This window comes from Mytilus edulis, chromosome 10 (genome assembly GCF_963676685.1).
Source record: "Mytilus edulis chromosome 10, xbMytEdul2.2, whole genome shotgun sequence".
Taxonomy (NCBI): Eukaryota; Metazoa; Mollusca; class Bivalvia; order Mytilida; family Mytilidae; genus Mytilus; species Mytilus edulis.
The window spans coordinates 38034960-38062287 of NC_092353.1; the positions used below are offsets into that span (position 1 = coordinate 38034960).

A 27328-nucleotide genomic window follows, 5' to 3' on the forward strand; every position below is an offset into this window, starting at 1 on the left:
ACTACCTGAGAGATTTCGGGAGTTAGATTCTTGACTTCCGGTGTCTATTCAAATATCGAAAGTGAAAGTAGAATACATGCACCACAACACTCTTTCGTGACAACACCCTTGTTACAAGCCATGGTGACACGATAATAAGCATATAGATGAAAAATAACATCACTGATAGTTACCATATCGTACATATTTTAAATTGCAATGCTAACACATCAATGACATAACAGACAATGAATGTTTAGCAGAGATGCAAAGGATGTGTGTGCTGATTTAGAAGTAGATAGATACTACAAGTAGATATCATATTATACCATGGCTCAGCTAAAACTACTTAGAACTGTTATAAATATTTATATATAGGTAAGTGAACAGTTTTTCTCATGTAACCGGAGGGGTTTTTACGTTGTGTATTTTCTGTGTCAACTTTAACATATTTTACCCCAGACCGTGTAAAGAGTACATGTAGGTATAGGAATCCTGAGTCTCTGATCCTTCATATTTGGCTTTGCAAAACTTAACATTAGCAAGTTTTCATAGTTTATTAGCAAACTACATAATTCAACAAATATCAACAATTTGTAAAGATAAAAACATGAAACATGAATACAGTACGGGTAGGGACTTATTTTTATGGATGTCTTAATCCGTCTAGTCGGAAATGAATAATCCGACATTTTTATGGTAGGTAGTATGTTCATTAAACAACAGAAAGCAAGTTAAAATTCACATAAAAGTGACATAGCTTAATCTGTCATTTTAACCTTTGTCTAGATGCATTATAATTCTAGACACAATAGCGACATTGTGTCTAGATGCTGTGAAATGCATTACACCTTTCGTGTAGACAACACCTTTCGTGTACACAGTGAGCAAGGTCTATGCAAGACCAGTTAGTCAGCAAAGTCTGTGCTGGACCTTACGTGTAGACAGTGACTGAGGTCTGTGCAAGACCAGTTAGACAGCGAGGTGTGCAACACCAGTAAGCTCTTACTAAAAAGCTAAAATAAGCGGTCGTTTAATCAACCAAATGGCTTATGAAAACAAGCCCAGTACAATTATTTAAATCATCAGTTATTTAACAAATACTATTCAAATATAAACACTCTATAACTAAATTATAAGTTGCAAATTCAACAAAATATGAGAATAAATTCAATGAATTATAGCACCATAATGTAACTAAATATATAAACATGTTAAACAACAATTTTTATCAATAATTCATATTAACAATAGTAATTAAATGTTAATTTTACAACAGTCCATTTTAAAGGGACATAATACTGTTCTAAAACATAGGGTCGCCGTTACATTCCTCCCTCCTTAAAAAAACTGAAGCCATGAAGTTTAAAAACAAGGCTGGTATGAATCTCCATTATATACAAACAGTATATTCATCCATATATATTGCACACGGAACACATTCCAATTCCTTTATCAATTGAACACTAGAAATGCTGGCCATATCATCTCCAATATCAGTTATAACACTCGTATATATTATCTCATATCATCACCATCACTGAAAACAAGTCATGCAAGTGCTGAAAAATTTAATAACAAAATTAAACAAATAGTTAAACTGAATCGTCACCCAGTAAACTGTTGTGTCAAATGCTATGGAAATAATGTAACTGTCTAAAATGTACTAGATATTCTGTATGTGTTTAAGAGATATTTACTATAGAATAAAACAATCATGCAACAACCAGCACTTTATTATAAAAGACCAAAAGCGATTACGTGAATCAGAGGCTCACATTAGCGATTAAAACACGTCAATCGTGCAGAAACAATTATGTTGGCATCCAAGCTTATATCCACATAAACATGATAATTTTGAAGCAAGTTAGCATAAAATAAAATGATGTAGGCGACAGCCCTTTTCATGGGTCTAAAGGATACAACAATGAGGTACTTTACAATGCTGTTCCTGTCGATTCATACACATTCATCTTGAGCTATGTGTAATTACTGAATGTGTTAAGTAAGACAAATATGATCAAAATATACCATTCTATCTAAACAATCTAAGTTAAGCTTTCTTTAAACCATTTGAATTTTTTCATCTATGCAATTAATTGCTTATATACATTCTATAACTATCAATACATACTTTATCTCTGTGCCAATCTAAAATCAGTCTTTGTAAAGTTAAACTGAAATGATTACTCATCATTATTACATACATATACATGGCAATATCTTTTAAAATCAAAATTAACATCAAGCAAGCATAATGACATTTATTAAAATTTGACAATTTTTCTTAACATATTTAACTGTATCAATAGCATTGCCGCCTAATGAGAAGATCAGATGTTTCACCTCAGGATCCCACCGCTGCCACCAAAATGTAACCGGAGGGGTTTTTACGTTGTGTATTTTCTGTGTCAACTTTAACATATTTTACCCCAGACCGTGTAAAGAGTAGGTATAGGAATCCTGAGTCTCTGATCCTTCATATTTGGCTTTGCAAAACTTAACACTAGCAAGTTTTCATAGTTTATTAGCAAACTACATAATTCAACAAATATCAACAATTTGTAAAGATAAAAACATGAAACATGAATATAAAAAGCAAGTTAAAATTCACATAAAAGTGACATAGCTTAATCTGTCATTTTAACCTTTGTCTAGATGCATTATAATTCTAGACACAATAGCGACATTGTGTCTAGATGCTGTGAAATGCATTACACCTTTCGTGTAGACAACACCTTTCGTGTACACAGTGAGCAAGGTCTGTGCTGGACCTTACGTGTAGATGTAAAGCAAAATTATATCCGGGTGAAATTTGATCCGGAGGAAAAAATGTCACAGTAGTTGTTGTTATTTTTTTATCCGGAGGAAACTATTTCCCTGGGATATTTTATCCTTAGCCGTGAAATTCTATCTGGGTAGTTAACTTATTAAATAGTTATTAGAAAAAAATTATCCTTTAAAAATACAATGAAATAATAATAGTGTATTTGAAATAAAGCGAAATTGTTAAAAAAAAATATATATTATAATGGGAAATAATTTCACAAATTATCCTTGAAAAAATTTCCTGAAATATTCAAGTCAATATCATCCTTTTAAAAAGAAAATTATCATGAAACATAGGGAAGAAAATCAGAAGTAATTTCAAAGGTCGTAATTGTGAAAATAATATCATGATTTAAATAAGGTTAGTGAAATTCATGTAAAAGTGAGTTGTTTTCAGATCTCAACTTACAAATTTAAATTTAAAAGTAAGGTAGAAATATAGTTGAATATTGCTACTGTTAACAGTAATAGAAGAATTTGATTATGATGATATTTTTAACTATATAAATAGGTTTGTCTGGGGACAGAGATGTAGTTGTTGATTATATGGAAATCAGATAAATCATAGCATAACAATATATTGGAACAATAGCATGTTTAACAGCTGGATAGTTTTTACCTGTGAAATGTTATCTGTCTTATTAAATCAAGTTGTAAGTCATCTTTTTATATAAATGAATATACAAAAAATAAGATTCAAAGAAAAATTTCGCTATAAAATAGATTCAGAAATATATTATATATTAGTGTCTTTAAAATATAAATTTCTCATAATTACCTCCCTTTGATAAATTATGCAAATTTAGTCTACCTTTGTGAAACATTTTATAATTATAGTCAGGAATATATTGATTGTGAGTAACTTACATAGTAGTTAATGGGACTCTATTTCACACGGTTCTGTGAAATATAGTACGGCAAAGATATACCGGTACATACTATCCGCATAACACAGATAGATTTTCACTCCTCTGGAAAAAATCAACCTGTGAAATACCATGCCTGGAAAAAAATTACCGGGACAAATTATCCTCAGGATAAAATATCACAGAGGAAGAAATAAACCGTTACATAGACAGTGACTGAGGTCTGTGCAAGACCAGTTAGACAGCGAGGTGTGCAACACCAGTAAGCTCTTACTAAAAAGCTAAAATAAGCGGTCGTTTAATCAACCAAATGGCTTATGAAAACAAGCCCAGCACAATTATTTAAATCATCAGTTATTTAACAAATACTATTCAAATATAAACACTCTATAACTAAATTATAAGTTGCAAATTCAACAAAATATGAGAATAAATTCAATGAATTATAGCACCATAATGTAACTATAGTGCGTAACAAGATTTTGTGAGGTAGACGAAATTGACTTTAAAACGATCGTATTGACTTTTGATGTGCAGAAATAGGCAGATCGGACATATTTTGACTTTAGTTACTTACTTCTTAAGTTTGGGATTAATTGTAATCAACATATTCCAATGAGACTGAAAAATGCTTTTTTTTATTATGATAAATAATAATTTTACCTGCCGTAGTCGTGCGTAGAATATATTTCGGTATTTCTCTTACGAAAATGACTTGTTTAATGGAACAAAACGTATTATTTGTAAACTTTCTCTTTACTCTTCACAATAGGCTTTTAAAAAATAACCTTTCAACTGTATATTCCGAAAATTTTGTGAAAATCGAATAAGTGGCAATTCTTACCTTTCATACCTTAACTTTCATTGATAAAACATAATATTGACTCGTCCAGTGTCCAGTTTGAAGGTCATTTTAGTTACCGTACACATTCATGCACGTTCTAATTAATCAATAGTCATGTATGAAAAGCATAAACAAGTTTGAAGGTAAACTAATAACAACTTAATCCAATCAAATTGCCTACGATTCAATAACAATGACCAGTCCACATCATAAAAATGTATAGGGGTAAACTGGGTAGGGAGAAAATGTCAGATATATTAAGTTCATTATTTTGCAATAACAAGTAAAAATTTGTTAACCAATAGATTTGTTATAATTTCATAAACATGTCGTTATGTATTGGTATAGTTTTTGGATCTTTCACTAGCGTATTTAAGGCTGTAGAAAGTTTGGCCTTCAAAAGTCAACATAATCATTGACTTTATAAAGAAAATTCGCCTTTTTAAAACATTGAATGTTTCACAAATAATATGCGACAACAAAGCAAAATCATTTCTTAAAACACTGCAAAAAAAATAATTCTGATTGATGCAGTGGTATTGTCATAAATTGCACTGGAGTGAACAGTGGTACATCAAACGTCGAATTCCCTCACACAATGTTATCACACACTATAAATATATAAACATGTTAAACAACAATTTTTATCAATAATTCATATTAACAATAGTAATTAAATGTTAATTTTACAACAGTCCATTTTAAAGGGACATAATACTGTTCTAAAACATAGGGTCGCCGTTACACTCAGTTAGTAAATATTCTTAAAATGGATGAGAGTGATATACATGTGGGGAAGACATTACAAAAGTTATCATGAATTGAAACAATTTGTTTAAAACTATCAGTCGATTAATTTTATACAATTGTATATAAAGAAATTTGGAGCCAATTGCAGCTGCAGATAAAAGAAGAAATGGAAACAAGAAAATTAAAGAGGAATAAGAGTTTAACAGAATAAATTATTCCTGTATTCACGGAGGCAAAAAATTCTAAACAAGTTTGACAAGAAAATCTCCTTATACAATATGTCTGATAAAACAAAGACATTAAAGGCCGATGCCAATAATCTTCATAAATAAATATAAAATTTTATAATTTGATGAAAATGTAAACCTTCAGCGCATCAAAAAATATTTTACCTCTGAAGCGTAGAAGCAACCTAACTTGAAAATTGGATCAACTAAACAAGAGAATCATGCGAATGAGCATGTATCAAATGTCAAAAAACCCTTCAAAATCAAGACTCTTTGGCCTGTGATTGTTGTTTGGACTGGCAACATTGGAAATATGTGCCAAAACAATCCTATTGGATATGTAAAATTTGTTCCAAATCTTAATTTACTTACATGAATCTTTTAAAATTGGTTTAATTTGATGCCTTAATAACCATGATAACTTGCTTCTATAATATTTATATAACACCCAAGCTTATTTTCAATCAGTATGCATTTAATTTGCAGTGTTTATTTGTATTATTAACGAATAAATACAATTTGAAAATTTATATTATTTAGATTTCATACTCTTTACTGGTTCTACACGAAATCCCCTTATTATCAATAATTTCTGTATATATATATATATATATATTGGTGAGTCAAAGCAGCCTTTCCACAAACGCCTCAATGGCCATAGGAGTGATATCTCTAAGAAGCCACTTCTCCCAGTTTCTCAGCACTTCAGACAGTCGGGTCACAAACCTGATGACTTTAACCGCATGAAAATTCTAGTGATTGAACAGAATATTCACTGGAGTGATGCCCAGCGACAGGTTCGGGAAAGCTTTTGGATAAAGGAACTTAATGTACATCATCCAAACGGCATCAATAAGAAATACTAGCGTTTTTGTTTTTTCACTCATTTTTATTGTTAATATACACAGTCACGTATATTGATTTATAGTGTTTTGTTTATATTATGATATTCAGGCTTTTGGATTAAAAATCAATCGACCAAAACTTACCTGTATTATTACTGATCTATTTTTACACCTTATACATTATGTATCAGTATTGTTAAAACTTGTGACACTTGAAGAAGGCCATTTGTTGAGCCGAAATATTTGTCAGCACGATTTAATAACAACATTTTCGTATTATAACATCTTATATCAGTACCGTTGTGCAAATCTTTAGACTGATATATTTTTTTCCTTATCTGCATAGTATCGCCTATTCTAGACGATCCGGTACATAGTAAATTTGCTGGTTGGTCGTTTTTATAGACTTTTATATATATATATATATATATATATATATATATATATATATATATATATAAACGAGTCTAAATTGAAAACTACGTTCAAACCTATATATCACGTTTCTTTCCCTATCCGATGGCATTTTATTATAAAACCGGATGTGGGTACACGTAGCCTACGATTACGCGTAGCCTATGAATACATGTAGCCTACGAATACACGTAGCCTACGAATACACGTAGCCTACGAATAGCAATTTGACTATTCCTACCCGCATGAGGGTACGCGCAGACACTGCCTTGTTTTATCATGTTTATAGTGGGTTTCATTGGGGTCTAAGCATGACGCAGGATTTCCAATTTTTTGTAAGCGTGACACATGAAAGTCAAGTTATTGTGCAGTGAAAACGGGAAATGAAGTCTAGCGGGACACAGGAAATTACAAAAAAATAAGAATTGCTTACATACATAGTGTAAGCGAGATACGTGAATCTGACAAAACAATAAGCGGGATCCGGGATCAGAACCCCCCAATGAGACCCCCTTTATAGCATAAGATAAGATATTTTTTACAATGTATAATCTAAAAAGGAACAGGATTGTTACTAATAGAATTGAACAATATTACCATTACACCTTATTGCTATTTGACCATCATTACTGGACATCACAACCATTCCTGTAGATGTGTGGCACCATTATCATGATTAACAATCATGACAATGCAAAAGTGATGGTGATTGTTGTATGATGTCAGTAGACTAACATTCAATAGTTTAGATAAAGTGTTGCAAAATCTTGGGTCAAGTGTTGTGGAATCACAAATAGAAATAACACTGCAGTTACCACCATGACCACAATCCAAATATGGCAGAGGTCGAAAAAGGTGAAATAGTTTGCTGCCTATTTCTCTGTGTATACGTGTTGTTTTCAAGAATTACTTAACCACCAGATTGACATGTACAGTTTAGTTGTGGATGTGTTTTCTTAATACCATATATAGCCTTATTACAAAAATAAAAGCCATAGAAAATTCAAGGAATATAGTTATAACTCCAAGAAATATGTTTGATGAGATAATCATATAGTCGTAATTTGGATATGATAATAGCAACTTGTCAGTGATAAAAGAAGCTTTATTTGTTGATTGGAACGTAGTCTATATTTAAATCTTGCTTGAAAGTTTAATGTTTCACAGGTTTAAATTTATGATAATTTGGATAAATATTGATTGGTATATTGTCATGATTGTATACTTAAAGAAGAAGATATATTCCTTGATAAAAATGTTTTTTAAAAGTTTTTAATAACAAAAAATTTCAATCAATCAATAATCATGATAACTGTGTCCTAGTACCAAAGAAACTGGGCTGATGAGTCACTCTCTGGAACTTCAAGATCACTAACAGAGAAGTCGACCTGGTAGTAGTTATAAGATTAATGTCGACCTGGTAGTAGTTATAAGATTAATGTAATCCAATGAACATTCCCGTACTACAACCTGACAACAGATGCTTCAACAACTCATAAAGATATCAGCCTGGTGGTAGTTATTACATTGACAGTACTAATTGTTCTGCTCCATATACGCTTTTGACTATTAACTACAGGCTATTATCATCTTGGATTTATTTTTATGCCCCATTTATGGGCATTATGTTTTCTGTTCGTCAGTCCTTCTGTTCGTCCATTCGTCCCGCTTCAGGTTAAAGTTTTTGGTCGATGTAGTTTTTGATGAAGTTGCATTGAAGTCCAATCAACTTGAAACTTAGTAAACATGTTCCCTATGATATGATCTTTCTTATTTTAATGCCAAGTTAGAGATTTTATCCCATTTTTAGGGTCCACTGAATATAGAAAATGATAGTGCGGATTGGGCATCCATGTACTTGGGACACATTCTTGTAAAATTGAAATTTGCATAATTTCTTGTGCTTGAATATTTTTTTTAATGACATGTTTATTCTGTATTATAATGTTTTGAAAGGTGCATAACACTTTCAATACAATGTATTTTGTATAGATAGTGTTGTGGGCTGCACAGTACACTCTATTGGAAATGTGCTATCTTCTTAGTAATAGAAAGTATTGTGTGCTGCAAAGAACATTAAAATGCAGATATGACAGATCTAATTATCTTATGTTGTACTGTCATACCACTGTTCCAGGTTAGGGGGAGGGTTGGGATCTCGCTAACATGTTTAACCCGGCCACATTATTGATGTATGTGCCTGTCCCAAGTCAAGAGCCTGTAATTCAGTGGTTATCGTTTGTTTATGTGTTGCGTATTATTTTTTTTTCGTTCATCTTTTTATTTAAATAAGGTCATTATTTTTCTCGTTTGAATTGTTTTACATTGTCATTTTGGGGCCTTTTATAGCTGACTATGTGGTATGGGCTTTGCTCATTGTTGGGGTCCGTACCGTGACCTATAGTTGTTAATGTCTGTGTCATTTTGGTCTATTGTGGACAATTGTCTCATTGGCAATCATACCACATCTTCTTTTTTATAAATAACAGAATAAACATGGAATTTATAAAAAAAAATTAAACGCATGAAATTATGCTAATCTTGAGTGTAAAAACAGATCCAACAGGGCTATGGAAAACTGAATCAATTTTGCATGGCCTAATCAGAATCTGATATGATTTTATTTTGCCTAATTAAACATGCTGACTTGTTTTTCAGGGTTTAAAGGACATTCAGCATGGAACATCCAGCTGTAGGGTTTGATGATCCAACCCTAATTGACCCCTTAGATGCCATTCTAAATGACCTTGCTAATGACCTTGATGGGGATCCCACAACATTCCAAGACCTTCTACAAATTTCAAGGTCTGAACTTGGACCCAATAATATGGCCAACATAACCACCGCTATGGAATATTTTAGAAGCATAGAAAACAACAAAGTTTATGACAAACTAGATTTGGTAGATTATCTCATAAATGTGACAGATACTTTGAACTACCATACAGTCATGGGAACTAATAGAGTTTCAGATCAGTTGAGCCTGTACAAAGAAAGACTCCTCAAACATAGAGAAGCACTGAGAACCAAAGGAGTAGATATTGATAAGAACTTTGTTGGGAGAATTGATGACATTAAAAAGATTGAGGGAGTTATATCTGGTGACTTTGCTCACTATGATTCTGTCAGAGGTAACATTAAATTACACAAACTAGCAAAATTGTACAATTACCTTCTACATTCATGACATTATACTTACCGGGGATTCATTACTTTTTATAGAATACAAATTTTCATGGATTTCCTGGGAATGTATGAACCATGAAATAAACATGTTTATATGTTCATCAAAGTACAAATTTTTTAAAGCCTAATGTATGCAGAATTTGCCGAAGCCTTTAAATCAAATATCCATGAAGATGCAGTGTTTTATTTTGTCTACATAACTTGGTACACACGAAAAATATTTTTTCACAGTTATTACATGTATTATGGTTATAATTTCATTTGAGATCAAATATTGATATTTTAAGTAAGCTATCACTTTCCCTCTCCGCAAATTCTTAAAACAGCAACAAAAAAAGCCTCAACAGATATATTGTTAAACTATAAATTAAGCAAACAGATATGTATTTAAAATTATTTTCCTGCAAATTTGAAAAACAAGACAATTTAGCTAAAACTTCATAAAACTATAATAATTATTTTCAGAAAATCTATATTTAAATTTTATTTACAAAAAGAAAGACTGTTTTTTCATGTTTATTCATTTCATCATACACACTACAATTATTCCATACTCCATGGTCTGTTTTGTATTCTTAATTTATGCAATCACCAACCTTTTTTGCCAGTTGAAGCAGTGACATTCAATTTATGTTCATATTTTTTATTGAAATCTTTCCAACAGGAGTTTGTATATGTGGCCTAGGAGGAATGGGTAAAACAAGTTTAGCTAATGAGGTCTGCTATCGTCTTTATAAGTCAAACCAAAGATGGAAGATCATCAGAATTGATTTGAGGTAAGCCAACATAGGATTTAGAAAACAGTTAAACCATTTGAACATTTTGTTAGCTACTATTTAGGAGAGAAATGACAAATGTATTGTGTTTTTAGCTCTGACTGCATCAATTGGTGATTTGATGGTCGCAAATTTAGTTCACTGGCAAAGCTTTAGCTGGGCCATTAACAGAAACAACATGAAAACATACATTCAAAATCTGTCATCATGGTCATACATCTTCTGCAATTGACATACGTTTTCATAACACAAATTGTGAATTGATACCATGAACATTAGTGAAGTTATCCAATCAAAGTGAAAGTTACAAACGTTGTTGCATTAGAACTCACCTTTTCAGAATCTAATTATAAAGCCCTATATAAAGGTAATCTCATTGTTCCTACACCAAATTGAAAATAATGTTACATCATTGGTTGAATTTCTATTGTTATTAATGATTTAAACCAATCACAACGTTTTGGTGATCGCTTTTGAAAATACTACCCAGAATGCATCAGATTCTGAAACAGCGAATTATGATTGAGTATCAGCAAATTAAGTAATGTCCTTTTTAAAAAAAGGATCAATTAAATTGTTAGAATTTGTGATATAGATTTAATGTTTATAAGTAGTAAGAGTAATTTTATTCACATTTTAAGAGAATTAAAACAGTGCAAATATAAAAAAGAAGATGTGTTATAATTGCCATGCAATGAAACAACTCTCAAAAAGACCCAAAATGACACAGAAATTAACAACTATTGGTCACCATACAGCCTTCAACAATGAGCAAAGCCCATACCACATCTATAGTCAGCTATAAAAGGCCCCGATATGACAAATATAAAACAATTCAAGCGAGAAATCTAATGGCCTAATTTATGTACCAAAAAATGAACGAAAAACAAATATGTAACACATCATCAAACAACAAACACTGAATTACAGGCTCCTGACTTGGGACAGGCACATACATACAGAATGTGACTGGGTCAAACATGTTAGCAGAATCCCATACTGCAGTGAAACTTTTAAAAACTAACTACCTAATAGACAATGGAAAACAGCTGGTTTTCAGGGTTTAGATATAAGAAGATGGGGTATGTTTACTCTTGCTCCAAGACACAATTTATAAAAGTAAACCATTATAGGTTAAAGTACGGCCTTCAGCACAGAGCCTTGGCTCACACCAAACAGCAAGCTATAAAGGGCCCCAAAAAATGACTAGTGTAAAACCATTCAAACAGGAAAACTAACAGTCTAATCTAAATATAAACAAGAAACGAGAAACACTTATAAACCACATCAACAAACGACAACTATTGAACATCAGATTTGTCTGTTTGTTGAAATTTGAAATCATCAAGATTTACAAACTGTATTTCTATACATCTTCAATAATTAAGGTTAAATAGAGAAGGGGATCCAAAAAATACAGAGAAATTGAAATGAAATAATCTTCATGAAGTAGTAGCATAAGTAAACAAATACAAAATGTATATCTGACACAGACTGTTTTTGTTGCTGAAGTCAAATTCTGCTTTTTAAAATGACATATTTTGTGTCATTACGGAATTTTTATATTGTATTTTTACAGAGAGAGGGATACTTTATTGGATTTACTGAGTTTAACACTAACAGAACTACATGAGACCTTTAGTTCTACAGATATACCAGAAATGATCAAGAAACTATGGAAAATCATTCCTGACATAAAAAGAAGTGAGCGCCATTGTAAAGTAGTATCCCGTGATGGAATAATATCTTAATTCTCAATATAAATATTATATGTATTTGATTATAAATTGTAATGCACATTGACAATTATGGTGGAAAATACATTGTGTTCGTAATCAATTCTAATATGACGTTCTTCTTGAGCATTGGGTACAAAGCCATGTTCTAATTTGAATAGAACATGGACTGCACGTGATTGACGTCACAATTGAAATTGCAACGTCAGATGAATTTTGAACAATGCCAGAGATCAAAATGGACATTTTTGTTGGTGTTGCTCGATAGGAAATTAAATAAAAACATTCTAAAAGTAAATTTAAATGTTTTTGTTCTTTTTTTATTGATAAACTATTGATTTTTCTATAACGTTTTTGTTCATCAAATCAAAATGCCGACATTTTGAGCGTCTACTATAGGTCCGCTTCGAAGTACAAAAGTTCAAAATATTCCTATTAGAATCGAAATAATTCTATCATGCCATGCTCTATGCTCATTTTAACATGGGTAGGCATTATATTTGTAAACATTTAATACCTCGCTAACGCTAGGTATTAAGATATTAACAAATATAATGCCTACCCATGTTAAAATGAGCATAGAGCATGGCATGAAAGAATTGTTTCTTAATTAATATTGATTACAACATAAATTAGATTTTATTTATTTTTGCTGTGCAATGAAATACTTGTGTTAGCTTAAAAAGCCACTTTCAATCCATATTTAAGCCTTTAGTGTTCTGAAACCAGAACTTGGCTAGCTAACAATTGGTTTGTTTGCATTTGTTTGTATAAACTTTGATCCTTTTACTCAAATAATATAGCATTATTACTTGTCCTTGCAAAGATTAAACAATTTCCTAAAGGGTTGGACAAAAAGTTTCAATAATGTAGGAAAGCTTGAAAATAAATGAGCTTACATTGCAACAGGCAAAATTGAATAACTGTTCCCCGCTGGTAAGAGCTAGAAAACAAATGGCCTGACTCACAAAATGTTTTGAATAGTTTCACATGAAAATCAAATACATATTCATGAAGCAGTCTTAAAAAACAATATTCATGAAGCATTGTCTACATACAAATAACAAGGAATTAGTTGAATCTGAAATAAATTTGAATTATTGCATGATATTTCAGTATGAACTAACTTACATTTATTAATCATGTTAATAGCCATGTGGAAATGGCTCACATTTTTTAATAGTTGGGTTATCTTCATCATATTTTTTTTATTAATATTTTTTCAGAATTCTCAATTATATTATTTAAGTTTTAAATCATATCTAGTTTAATAATACTAGGTATACAATCTTTTCTTACACTTATTGAAACTTAATAGTACTTGGTAATGTGAATAAAAAAAAACATGGCTCAAACAGAATATCAAATGCTCAGCCCCTTATGAGAAATTACTTTTATTTTCTTTTAAAGGGACAGTATTGTTATTTGATAATATAGATGGTCTTCTTCAAAACAGAAAAGGAAGGTAATGTCATTTCTTTCTGTTATATAAAAATAAGATGTGGTATGATTGCCAATAAGACAACTCTACCAAGAGACCAAATGACACAGAAATTATTACCTATAGGTCACTGTACGGACTTTAACAGCGAGTAAAACCCATACTATTAATTAGTCCAAGACCTTTTTTGGTACTTTATGTAAATATACATTCATATGCATTCATTTTCGTAGAAAGGGTAGAACACATACTAATTTGAAATCACATCATATAGGAAACTTAATGTAGATGTGTCCTCTGATTTTATTTGGAGGATACTGAACATTTTCTGAAATTTACTGATGTGAAACAGTTGCTCTCATGTAAACGCAGAAACATTTATAAAGATGATTAAAACCATGGAAATTACATACCCGTAAAAAAAGACAACATACAGTTGATCAACAACATGCATCATGAGCACATGTTACCTAATCTCTAACTAAAAATGTCATCCTATTGAAAAATAGCACTATCATGCTGAGCAAGGTAAATCTTGAATGAACCATATTTTTAAGCAATTTAGCAAATAATTGTGCATTGGGCATGAGTACAAAAATAAGCTTTAATTTGGGTCAGATAAAATTGGACATTATAATTGTTTGATGATATATGTCATGTATGTATTTATAAGTGTAAATAACTCCTTGCCTTGTCACTGGATCATCTAACTATTTGCACAAACCAAGATGTTTGAATTCCAACACACAAAATAAAAATATTATGTTTAAAATGCATTGGAACAAAATTACTGTACATAATACTCTTTGAGATATTTTAGTAATGACTTTAACATTTTATTTTTCATTGAATAGAATAGAATAGAATAGAATATTTTATTTACCAAATTAGGGCCCCAGGAGGGCATATGATACAGACAATATTATTATAAACAATAACATATGCAATACACACACAGTAAAGATATGTAACAAGTGTTATAAAAATAATAAAATAAAATAATATAACACAGAAAATACACTCAACGAAATAGTAGCAATGTATTATTATTCAATGAATACTATGTTGAAAATGACTCAAGTGCACCCGGTAAGTGTATCTTCACTTTGAGAAGACAAACATGAGGCATTAGTAGTTTGTGCGGAGAAATGTCAATATATAAAAATACAAAAAAAATACAAAAAGAACCCAATAAAAAACAAAGCAATTAAGCACTCCCACATTTGACTATGAGGTATACTGCAAATAACAAAGTTTATTTAATAAAGGATATTTAATATGACTTATCTGCAGAAAGCACCAAGAGTCGGTGCTTAAAGGGGAGTCCCTACTTGTACTTAATGCAGATGAGTCAAGCTCCTTAATTATTGAAAATATATTTTTAAAACATATTTCTAAGATTATAGATTCTGTGTCCAGCCAGCAAAGATCATCAAGGGACGGTGCCAAAGAATTTGAAATTCTTCTTATGATCTGTGCAGGCTTAACAGGGTATCCAAATTTATATTAAAGAGTTATAATGAATTAGTTATTGCAGATTAAGTTGTACTTTAATTCTTAAGTATCTTCTATATATTTGTAAAATGCAAATAGTACATTAGGATCCTCATTATTCATTATCCAAATTAATTTGTTATCAATATTTAAATTTTGAAAGTTTGGACATGATTTTAATATATTTTGCATCATTTCCTCTCTTTTTAATAAATGAGGGTCACATTTAAATAAAAAATGAACTTCATCCTCAACCTCACCTGAGGTGCACCTGAGACAAATTCGGTTTTGTCGAAGAGTACCCTGGTATCTACCAGATTCAATTTGCAATTTGTGAGCAGATATTCTTAATCTAGTTATACATTTCCTTTGCTCAAAATGTCGCATTATTGACAAATAATTTTCAAAACCATAGTTGCACTTGAATGTAACATAAGTTCGTAGTTTACCATCTTTATGTTTGTCTAGCTGTTTTTTCCACAATGCAGTATAGTATCCCTTAACTATCTGACCACAGTGTAGTTTAAATGTTGAGTATTTTTCAAGAATATGTTTTTCTATGCCTGACATTTTTTCCCTTAAAATATTAATTGATCCATACCAAGAGGTTTTTTTTGTTTCAAATAGCTTTTTAGAACAATTATATGCAGCTTTTAACAAGGGAAATGATGAGCCAATATTTTCTAAACGATGCCAATATCCTAAAACATGTTTGACTATATCATAGTGAAGTGGAAAACGGCCTAATTCAGACAAAACTGCAAAGTTTGTACTCTTCCTATTAACGCCTAAAATATATTTGCAGAATTTAATATGAAGTTTTTCACAAAGTATCCTTGAGTAAATTGTATCCACTGTTATGTTTTCTTTTTTTAAACGTGCAGTAAAGGGATTGAAATATCCCCAAATTTCACACCCATATAAAAGTATAGGCTTTATTGTATGGTCAAAAACATGAATTGCATTTTTAATAGTAGGATTATGCACTAAAAAATCATTACATAGTTTGAAGTATGCTTTTAAGGCTCTTTGGTATAAATCATTCTGAGCATATGAAAAAGAACATGATGCATTAAATTGGATACCCAAATATTTATAATTAGATACACACTATAACAGACAACAGACTTCACCAGTATTTTAGTAATGACTTTAACATTTTATGTTTCATTAATTTAACAGACAACAGACTTCACCAGTATTTTAGTAATGACTTTAACATTTTATGTTTCATTAATTTAACAGACAACAGACTTCACCAGTATTTTAGTAATGATTTTAACATTTTATGTTTCATTAATTTAACAGACAACAGATTTCACCAGCATTTTAGTAATGACTTTAACATTTTATGTTTCATTAATTTAACAGACAACAGATATCACCAGTGTTGAAATTTTTCAATGACTTTCTACAGATGTTAGATGACACAACAGTAAGTTTATCCTTTTTTTTTTTGAAAATTCAAAATATTAAAGTAAGATGAGAAAAGAGATGAGGGGGGGGGGGGGGATTTCTGGCTTTCAACAATGAGCAAAACCACTTGTATTCTTATTTTTTTCACGTATTTACCTATGGAACATTGATTTAAAATCGAAAATGCAAAAGCAAATATAAAGTACCCTGATGTGCTTGTGTAACTTTATCGGATGAAAATTTTTTGAAAAAATACTTATTATACTGCTTTAATAGTTTATGAATAACTTAGAATCTAGAATATTGAAGTTCTTTTTAATGCTTCAGTGAATCTGAATTGCAAAGTAATAACCACTTGTAAATACAAAACTTAATCCTGGTATCTTTGATGATTTACAACCACTGGGTCAATGCCACTGCTGGCAGTGGCGTAGCTAGATCATTTTTACGTGTAAGCCTGAACCTCGGCGAAAGGCCTGAAGCGGGCCAAAGCGGGTCCAGGCCAAAGAACCTGCTGCATGGTAATGGATTAACGGGGTGAAACCACAGGAAGTTTAAAGAGTTATCGAGGCTGACATACCATTCCTGTCATCATGGTCATTGAAATCTCATCAATAACAATATTCTTTACATTCAAAATGGTTTATTTTTTATGTTTAATCTTTTCATTGTGTTTATTTTGAATGTAATGACGGTTATTGGATTTGGAGTAAACGTCCAAACCAGTTACTTGTAGATGAACATGAAATAATCAATTTTCTGAGTTGTTCAGGTGCAATATTAAAATTTGTAAAGGTTTCTCTATGGAACCCTGGTTCTCGCCTGGGATTTCTTTCCGCGAAAAGTATATTCACTTATCAGTCCATTATAGGATTATAAACAAATCAAATATTTTCATTACATATTTTTTCTTGGTCTGGAATATTAATTTCTGCACAAGTTTCATAACAAAATATGGAGGTTATAAATTTATCAATGTAAATTAACTCATCATAGATACCAGGATTGAAATTTTGTTGGCTCGAAATAAATGTTACAAAAATTTCAGATCGTCGGACTTAAATTGCAGTATCTCAGTATAACGCTGTAAAATGAACCAACAAATTTTGCTTCAGAATTTAACCATGCAAATAAAAACTTCAAGAAAGTTTAATTAAATTCAAAGAAGGTTTAACAAAGTACTTGATATGTAACAAATTTTAACCTCAGACTGTAAATACAAAAAGAAATTCCTTTTATCCATAAAATACGGGAAAACTCATCACATATGATTTCGTCATTATGCTCTGGATTCACTTTTGACCATAAACACAGTTTTTGTCCAGCTACCGTAGAATTTTTTGAAGTTTTGACAAAGTTAATGATATCTTAAAACGTTATTCACATACTGAACCTTCATGTACATAGTTATAATATTGGCATCGCTGCCAAAATTAAGAATTGAAATGTCTCGTTTCGCGACATAAATGTCAATGGCACGACAAAAAATGCAAACCACATATCGAAACTTAGTACTTAATGGATTGCTTTAAAAAAAAAAAAGGAAAGTGAGTATAGAATTCACGGTAGATTTAGACTTTGACAGAAAATGAATAAATATTTAATATGATACTAATTTTCGCCAGTTTCATTCGAAATTACATGCCATTGAAGAAAGACTAAGAAGCCGGTTGATGTACTGGTAACCAATTCTTTTAGATGATTTTTTTTTACCAAATTCAAATGTACGCCTGGCCATTTTGACGTAAATGTAGCTACGCGCATGGCTGGTGGGGCATCCATGTACTATGGACACATTCTTGTTTTATTATAACATATGGACAATAGGAAGGTGCAAAATAAATAAAGGAAGAACTGATGATATACTTAACATTATGAGACTAGCAATATATTTTTTTTATATTTTCAGATCAGAATATTAATTACATCGAGACAGAAGTTGATTGCAATTGATGATAAACAGTTTATAGATAAAATGCGACAAATTGGTAAATCACAGAAAAGAATGGATGAGTTAGTACTAGAAATAGAACTGAAGCCCCTCAATGTTAAAGAGGCAACAGAACTTTATGAAAAATGTGTTGACAAACAGGTAATTATCTATTTTGAGGAAGATACACCTGTAGTTTATTGACAATTAAACAATATAAGGAAATTTCAGTCAAACAGGCAAAACTGTCAACAAAGTTTTTTGCCCCACACGATGTATTTCATAAGACATAGAAAGACTATGTGATTGTCATTTTGGCCTTTTAAGCGCTATCACATGACATTCTCAGAAGAGTTAGAAAATCAGTTCTAAACAACACTTTTTAAAGGAGTTATGCCCCTTTGAAATTAAAATAATATGGTAAATTGCATTAATAGCACTCTCAAGCATACATATCTTGTAGGAATTTTATGAATTTGATAAAAGGTCTATATGAGCAAAGTCTGGGACAAGGTCAAGAACCAGCATTGATCAATTATTTTTACCAGATTAATGTACCTAAAAAATTGCATCGTGCACTTTCACACCTACATTTCTTGTAGGATTGTTATGAAATTTCTTTCAAAGTTTTATATCAGTAATGTCTTGGGTGAGTTTGAAAATCAGCACTGATGTCTCTTTAAAATGTAATTAATATTAATCATTTTATTGTAAGAACTTTCACGCTTTCATTTCTTGTAAAATTTCATGAAGTTTATAGCACCAAGGTCTTGGAAGAGGGCCTAATAAAGACAGACATTTTTTTCATTTTTTGGGGGATTTTTTTTTACATGAATATAAAGATTTTAAAAGAAATTGCATCAATTAGGATGAATAAAATACTTGAAATATGCTCTACATAAAATAAAAACATACTGGATATTTTATCCTTTTTGATGTTACAATATCATTACATGTACATTTGTATTACAAATCTATAAAAAAAAAAACTCGTAGGAATGTGTATTAAACATTTTATACAAACAGAAGTATTTTATATTTTTCAGTACAAAACTGATAGAAAGATAACTGGAGATATTATAAGATATTGTGGGTATTGTCCCTTGGCCATCAGGGCTACATGTAGTGCAGTTAATGGTGGACTCCTTGAACCTCAAGTTATAAGATATAACTTAAAAATAGCTGCAGAAAAGGGTGGACTCTCCCATGCTTTGCAAGTTAATAATTGTCTAGCACAAACCTTCAGTTCGCTTGATGTTGAATACCAGAAGAAATTGGCAAGACTCACAGTATTCCAGACAGCAAAGTTTGATGTTAATGCTGCCAGCGCTGTGTTTGGTGAACTTAACATGACTATGCGACCTAAAATGGACCTGTTAGCATTAAAAACCAGGCATTTTGTGGAAATAACAGAACCTGAAGATTACATGATGAAAAAGAAAACAACTTCAGCTACAACTGATATTTTTTTGACTCATGAATTGAGGTATTCTTTGCATCCACTTGTTTACATGTTTCTTAAAGAACTAATTAAGGATGGATGTTTTCAAGAGGAAGTAAAAAAGGCATGGCAAGGATTTGTCAGTCATTTTGAAAAAGCTGTGCAGAAAATAGGTGAAAAAATGGACACAAATTGTATGAAAGCTTGGAGGATGATTGAAGAAAATAAGAAGCACTTCATTAGTCTGTTTAAAGGTGATCATGTCCAAGATACACAGACAACCATAGATATGAAGGACAGAATTTTACTATGTACTCAAATGGTTTTAGTTGGAAACCTCTTGCTTGGAGATTTTCATAGGTATGTAAATAAATGTTCAGAGTTATATTTTTTTTGGTCACTTGAGAACATGGACTACAAAGGCTGTAGTAACACAATGAGATTATTATCCTATGTCATCTTTGATGCCATTCTATGTTTATTCTCAACTCATTGAAAAGGGCTTGGCAGATTCAATCCAACCTAGAATAGATTTTCGTACAGGATAGTTAGTTGTACAGCAGCAAGTTTTATATTTGAACTGTGATTTTTTACTTCGACATTTCTGCTAATATTGTTTAAAGACATTAGTTGTCATAATTGAAAACTTCTCACATTTAGGTAGGTTAGACAGACAATTTATTATGTGGCTGTATTGTTTTTAAGTCCAATAAAAATAGAAAACAGAAATCCTGTCGAAACATTTATATGACAAAAAGTCCAACAATAATATCAAACCTTTACACAGACGAGAGAGAGTCTAGGATATCAAAGGGACATTCAAACTCACAAGTTGAAAAAACGCCATTACTAAAAAGGGGAAAAACAAACAGATAGATATACTAAAGATTATAAACAACCTGAACAACATAAACCAACCAAAAAAATGGGGTTGAAGTAAGATGCTCAGAAAAGGTAAGCAGTTTCTGCTCCACAAGTGACATGGCAAACAGAACAAAACAATTGTCCAAATAGTTATTATAGAATTGCTACCACTTTAACTCTTTATTTCCAAGACACTGTTACTTTCACATTGATAGAGATGTTTACAATTACTAGTTGTTAATGCAATTGCTTTTATGCCATCGCATATAGCCATCTTTGTGACGTATATCAGAGACTCACATTTGACTTGAACTAAGTATTGTATTCAAATGCATAATGAATACAAAATTCATTTCTTTTTCTAGAATAAACAGGATTGAAAAAATGTTGGAAAGCAGTAAGCAGAGGAATTGCAAACTAGAATATTTATTCTGGAAAATTGAAAAAGCCAGTTTTTTCTTTGATGTTGACAGAAATGAACTTGTAGCAAAGTATCTTCTAGAGATAGAAAGTACCTGTGATGTTGTTACAGCCATAGGTACTGCTTTGGCCCCTGTTTTTGGAATTTATTTCCTCCTCAAAGGAAAATTTAACATGCGAAGAAAGCAGCTGGAAAATGCAGTAAAAGATCTTACAATGGCCCAGAAATTGTTCAATGAACATAAATTTGTACGACATCGTTACATGTATCATATTACAAATATTTATGAAAAAATAGGTCAAGCTTGTCTTATGCTTGATCCACCTGCAGTAGAAGAAGCCAGAGAAAATCTCTATGCTGCTTTTAAGAAAGCTGCAGAAAAAGTTGAAAATTTTTATAATTTGGACATCCCTTCATTTATTGCAAGCATTGGTCGATTGTGGTATGTAATAGGACTAAAAGAAAATGAATTGAAAAATACAAAAGAGGCGAAAGAAAATTTTGAAAAATCCGTTAGATATTACACAAAAGCTATGGCTTTGGACACGCAAATGAATCTACACAAGTATGACAATTACGCTGATAAATTAGTGAAACGAGCTGAATCCTACGACGAGCTTGGATTGTTGAAAGTTTCTGGTGCATTAAGTGATGCAGTAAAAGATATCAAAGAAGCAGATAATATCAGAAGGAAAATCCTACAGCCACCTCATTATAAATGTACACATACACCACATCTAGTGGGCAAAATCCTCTTGCACAAGGCAAAACAGGAGTATGACAAGAAACAAAAAGGTATGGCTGTTTTTATAGCTGTATGTTATGGGTTTTGCCCATACCCTTGACAAATGGTGGTGTAGGGGGTATGTAAAATCCTGACTTTTGAAAAACAAATAGAAGATTAAAAAAAAAGTTATAGGTATTGCTCATTGTTAAAAGCTGTGTAGTGACATATAGTTGCTAACATCTATTTATCCTTAGGTCTTTGGTGAATAAATGTCTTATTGGCAATCATACCACATCTCCTTATTTGATCTTACCTGGCAGAGAGACTTGAAAATTGTAATAGATAGATAGAAACTTTGAATAACACAAATGATCAGCAAGACATGATCTACAAATAAGCCATAATACCTGAAATCCTCCGTTGCCTCGATATTGGAGTTATTCCCCTTTAATGATAATTTTTGCATTTTAAAAAAAATGTATAGATGATTCAAAACTTAAAAAAGGAAAATTATTAGAAGGATTAGAAAAAAAGGGCCATTGTTGAAGATGCAGGTGAGTAACACAGACTCTTTAGAGCCTCTTGTTACATGTTAAAAGCATATTTTGTCTTTGACTGCTTTTCATTGTATGTTCTTCTATTTATCATTGATTGCTCATATAAGGTTTTAATATGATTACCATATCATAAATTGGGAACTTGTTAACAGTAATTGTTGGTTTTTTTTATTTATTTATAGCTTAATGTTGTAGGGAAAACGGTACTATTTATTCTGCCATAGGCGACAATACTAACATTTTCTAAATTTACCAGTTTTTTTGCCCCACCTACGATAGTAGAGGGGCATTATGTTTTCTGGTCTGTGCGTCCGTTCGTCCGTCTGTCTGTCTGGCCGTTCGTTCGTCCGTTCGTTCGTCCGTCTGTCCCGCTTCAGGTTAAAGTTTTTGGTCAAGGTACTTTTTGATGAAGTTGAAGTCCAATCAACTTGAAACTTAGTATACATGTGCCCTATGATATTATCTTTCTAATTTTAATGCCAAATTAGAGAATTTATTCCAATTTCACGGTCCACTAAACATAGAAAATGATAGTGCGAGTGGGGCATCCGTGTACTGTGGACACATTCTTGTTATAATAAAAACCTGGATAAAACAGTTATGTGTGGTGTTAGTACTTTATTACTCTATTTTAAAAATTGAAGCCAAATAGTATCATGACCAATTTCCAACGGAGCTTGTTTATGTTATTCATGCCCACCGTCATTTTGCACCAAATTTATAAAATTTTGGAAGCCTTTTCGAATAATTCTCTAGAAAATATTTCAATAGGTTTTAAAATTTATATTGTAAATTTACACACTGTAGTTATTCATAGATAAATAAAAAAAATATATTGTACCCTTGTATCCAATCACAGCCCTCCTAAGTTGACTTTCTTCACCTGTCTTGGGTACACAAAAGGCCAACCTATAGCTGGAAAAATGTAATAGTACCGTTTTCCCTGTAGGGAAATAGATGTTAATGGTAGATATTAGATAGTCTCTATTAAATATACAAGCCCCCCCCCCCCAATACAACTTTGCTCTCACAGGATGTGAAGAAGTTTAGATCATTACATATTTTGGGGGTATTTGTTTACTGATGAAAACTGTATGTCAACTTCTAAAGCAATTTTAATGACCTCACCACCCTACAAGTATATTACATATTAAAAGGCTTATAGCTCTTTTGTGATAAATTCATATAAAGATGTTGATACATTCTTCTATGAAATGCTTTTAAAATTAACTTTATATTTTGAAATAGGAAATGCTATCAACCATCTTTGGGAAGGAATAATGTTTTACGAGATTACCAGAGATATGACTAAATGTGGTGGTCTACATCCAATACATATACATAGGCAGGAATATGAGGAAATAAAAGCTGAACATCTCTGGGCTTTACAGCAGGCAAGAGAGACACAGAAAATTGAACCAGCCATCAAGTTTTACAATGTGAGAAGAATTTCTTATTACTTATGATTTATTTCATGTCAATAGCATCATTCAAAATACTATTCTATGTAATTATACCCCTGCTTTAAAAAAAAAAGGGGGGGTATACTATTTTACCTCTGTCTGTCCATCCATCCTTCCGTCAGTCCGTCCATCCCATTAATATTTTTTGTTGCATTTTTCTCAGGAACTACAATACAAGGATTTCTGAAATTTGGTTTCAGGATTTATATAAGTCAGTATACGGTGTGATGTGTTTTCAGATTCATCACTCAACAACTTCTTGTTTACCGAACACTTGTATCATTTAACACATGATAGCCAAGTTGAAAATTTTCGTCACATTTTTCTCAGGAACTACAATACAAGGATTTCTGAAATTTGGTTTCAGGGTTTATATAAGTCAGCTATATTATATAAGTCAGCTATACGACGTGATGCGTTTTCAGATTCATCACTCAACAACTTCCTGTTTACCGAACACTTGTATCATTTTACACATGATAGCCAAGTTGAAAATTTTCGTCACATTTTTCTCAGGGACTACAATTCAAGGATTTCTGAAATTTGGTTTCAGGGTTTATATAAGTCAGCTATACCGTGTGATGCGTTTTCAGAGTCATCACTCGACAACTGTCTGTATACCAAAAACTTGTATGATTTTACACATGATAGCCAAGTTGAAAATTTTCGTCACTTATTTCTCAGGAACTACAATACACGGATTTCTGAAATTTGGTTTCAGGGTTTATATAAGTCAGCTTTACTGTGTGCTGCGTTTTCAGAGTCATCACTTGACAACTTCCTGTTTACCGAAAACTTGCATATTTTTACACTATTGATATTATCCACTTGGGGCGGGGGTATCATCAGTGAGCAGTACCTCGCAGTTTCACTTGTTTTATTTATTTTACCAATTTCAACTCTTACACCTCTCTTGTCTATACCACTGAAACTATCCCCTAATTATTAGTAATTATAAAGCTATTATATTTTCATATTTCAATAGAATAAAAATTCTACACTTTATTTTAACTGCTCTTTTTAATCCAAGTTCTATATGTGTATTCTACCAATATGTTGATCTGTAAATTTTAAATTACTTTTATAGCAAATCTTTAGGGGATGACCAGTGGATTTTGATGTGGGCACTTTTTGTGTCACTTTTATGAGGAGTCAAAAATAAATATTTTTGTCCAGCTCTGATTGAAAGATATAATCTGGCAGCCATTAAGATAGAAATAAAAAGTATGACCTCATCAAATTTGCCAGGCAACTCTCTCACCCCCAACCCCTCAGAATTAAGTGGTTGTTCCTTAATATCTCAGGATGAGTATCCAATTAAGGAATAACAGTAAGTGTAGTTGAAGAGTTGCCACCATCAATTGTAGATTTGACGGTCACAAATGCAGTTTTACTGGCGACGCGTAGCGGAGACAGTAAAACGGAGATTTGCGACCATCAAATCAAAATTGACCGTGGCAACTCTTCAACTACAGTACTGTTATTCAGATTCTAATTCATTTCAAAAAGAAATAATACGATAAAAATTGGAAAACTGTCTAAATTTGACAAATAAAAAAAAATCCGTGAACCTTCATAAATAATTTTGGCGCCAAGACGTCATGGATAAATGTGATGTCATACAAATGAAAACTTCCAAAGTGGAGGTTATTACGTTACCTGTACGCTTCAAATTCTGATAAAATAACATTAAAATGGTGAATTCGAGGTAGGTGTTGTTTTATTTTCGATTATATAGTAGTAATCGAACATTTGTTGATTCAATCATTTCAAAATGGTTGGACCTCCTGAGTTACGCCTGGTCAACTGTGGAATTGACGGCAACTTTTAGCCAATGAAAAAAATTGTTACATACAAATTGCATTAGAATTAAGATTATGCTGTTTAAAACATAATTTCAGGATTTTGAAAAAGGTAAATTTGAGGAAGATAGGCAAAAAGCAAGAAGTGAAAGAGAGACAATAAAACACAGTGAATATGTTCCAATAGAAGATGTCAAAGCAGAAATAATGATGGCTGGACCAGGCAATATGACCTTCACACCTGTCAGAGTAGACGACAGTGACAGTGTCTCAGAGGAAGAAAATTTCGAAACAGTTGAGTTCAAAGAAGTCGTATTTAAATATTATAAGTTAAAAGATGATGAGGTGATGGATTTTGATAAATTGTTTGAAAGAATGGAAAATCCTGACGATTTTTCAACATCAGAAGAAGAGGATGTTGCCATGGAAACAGAAACAAAGGTCATTGAAGGTAAAGGTTTTGAAAGTTTAATGGAAATTCAAGAAGACATTGATCAAAATTCTTCTAAATCTGCAAAGACAGATTTAACAATTGAAGAAGATGAAGTTTTTGGTGAAAAAGAAGAAAGTGGGAAAAAATATTTGTCAGAAATTCAACAAAAGTCATTTGAAAGAAGCAGTATCTCTTCAACTTCTTCTCATGATATAAGTTCTAAAGAAAAGAGGGAACGTTTTAAAAGAAAAAGGTCAAGAGATCCGTCAATGCAGGCGTTCCTTGACAGTGTTGAGAGAGAAACATCAGAAAAAGGCAAAGCTGTTTTAAAGTCTACTAGATCAACCTCACAAGATAAGAGTTTTGATCTAGAAATGCCAGTACTGGAATATTTAAGTATTATAGATACTAAAGATAAAGAAGAAAAAAGAAAATTATTGGAAGACATGAAACAAAGATATCCATCTGTACAAGAGGAGGAAAAGGAAGGTAACTAAATGATTTGTTTACTTTAAAAAGAACAAGAGAAATGGAGGATTATCATTGATTCAAACATTTTGAATTATGAGAAAAAGAAGATTTGGTATGATTGCAAATGAGACAACTATCTGTTAGAAACCATGAATTAGATATATTAAACTCTAGGTCACAGCATCAATCCTTCAACAATAATCAAACCCCTTACTGTATAAAAGTAAACTATAATAGACCTAATAATTATAAAATGTCAAACACAAACATAAAAACTTACTAAAAGAATTGATTGCAGTATTAGTTATCTTTTAAGTATACATGGTAAACAAGTCATGTAATAACCAATCTGTGGAGTTTGTTATCACAAAATTTTGTAATTCTTACTTGACTATTAAATTTCTGATTTATATAAA

At 31.6% G+C, this 27328-nt stretch overlaps 1 protein-coding gene across 1 annotated transcript in view; it reads left to right on the top strand.

Moving 5' to 3' along the window:
- Nucleotides 1-53: 53 nt before the first annotated feature.
- The window catches only part of LOC139491116 (uncharacterized), a 29176-nt gene continuing 1901 nt past the window's right edge, over nucleotides 54-27328 (top strand). Inside the window, exons 1-12 of the mRNA XM_071278487.1 lie at nucleotides 54-123; nucleotides 240-357; nucleotides 9413-9885; nucleotides 10605-10716; nucleotides 12296-12420; nucleotides 13863-13917; nucleotides 16759-16822; nucleotides 18713-18895; nucleotides 19780-20534; nucleotides 21404-22254; nucleotides 23992-24182; nucleotides 26108-26930. Of these exons, the coding sequence (XP_071134588.1) occupies nucleotides 9432-9885; nucleotides 10605-10716; nucleotides 12296-12420; nucleotides 13863-13917; nucleotides 16759-16822; nucleotides 18713-18895; nucleotides 19780-20534; nucleotides 21404-22254; nucleotides 23992-24182; nucleotides 26108-26930 (3613 nt within the window). The 5' untranslated portion in view covers nucleotides 54-123; nucleotides 240-357; nucleotides 9413-9431. The remainder of the gene's footprint in view (nucleotides 124-239; nucleotides 358-9412; nucleotides 9886-10604; nucleotides 10717-12295; nucleotides 12421-13862; nucleotides 13918-16758; nucleotides 16823-18712; nucleotides 18896-19779; nucleotides 20535-21403; nucleotides 22255-23991; nucleotides 24183-26107; nucleotides 26931-27328) is intronic.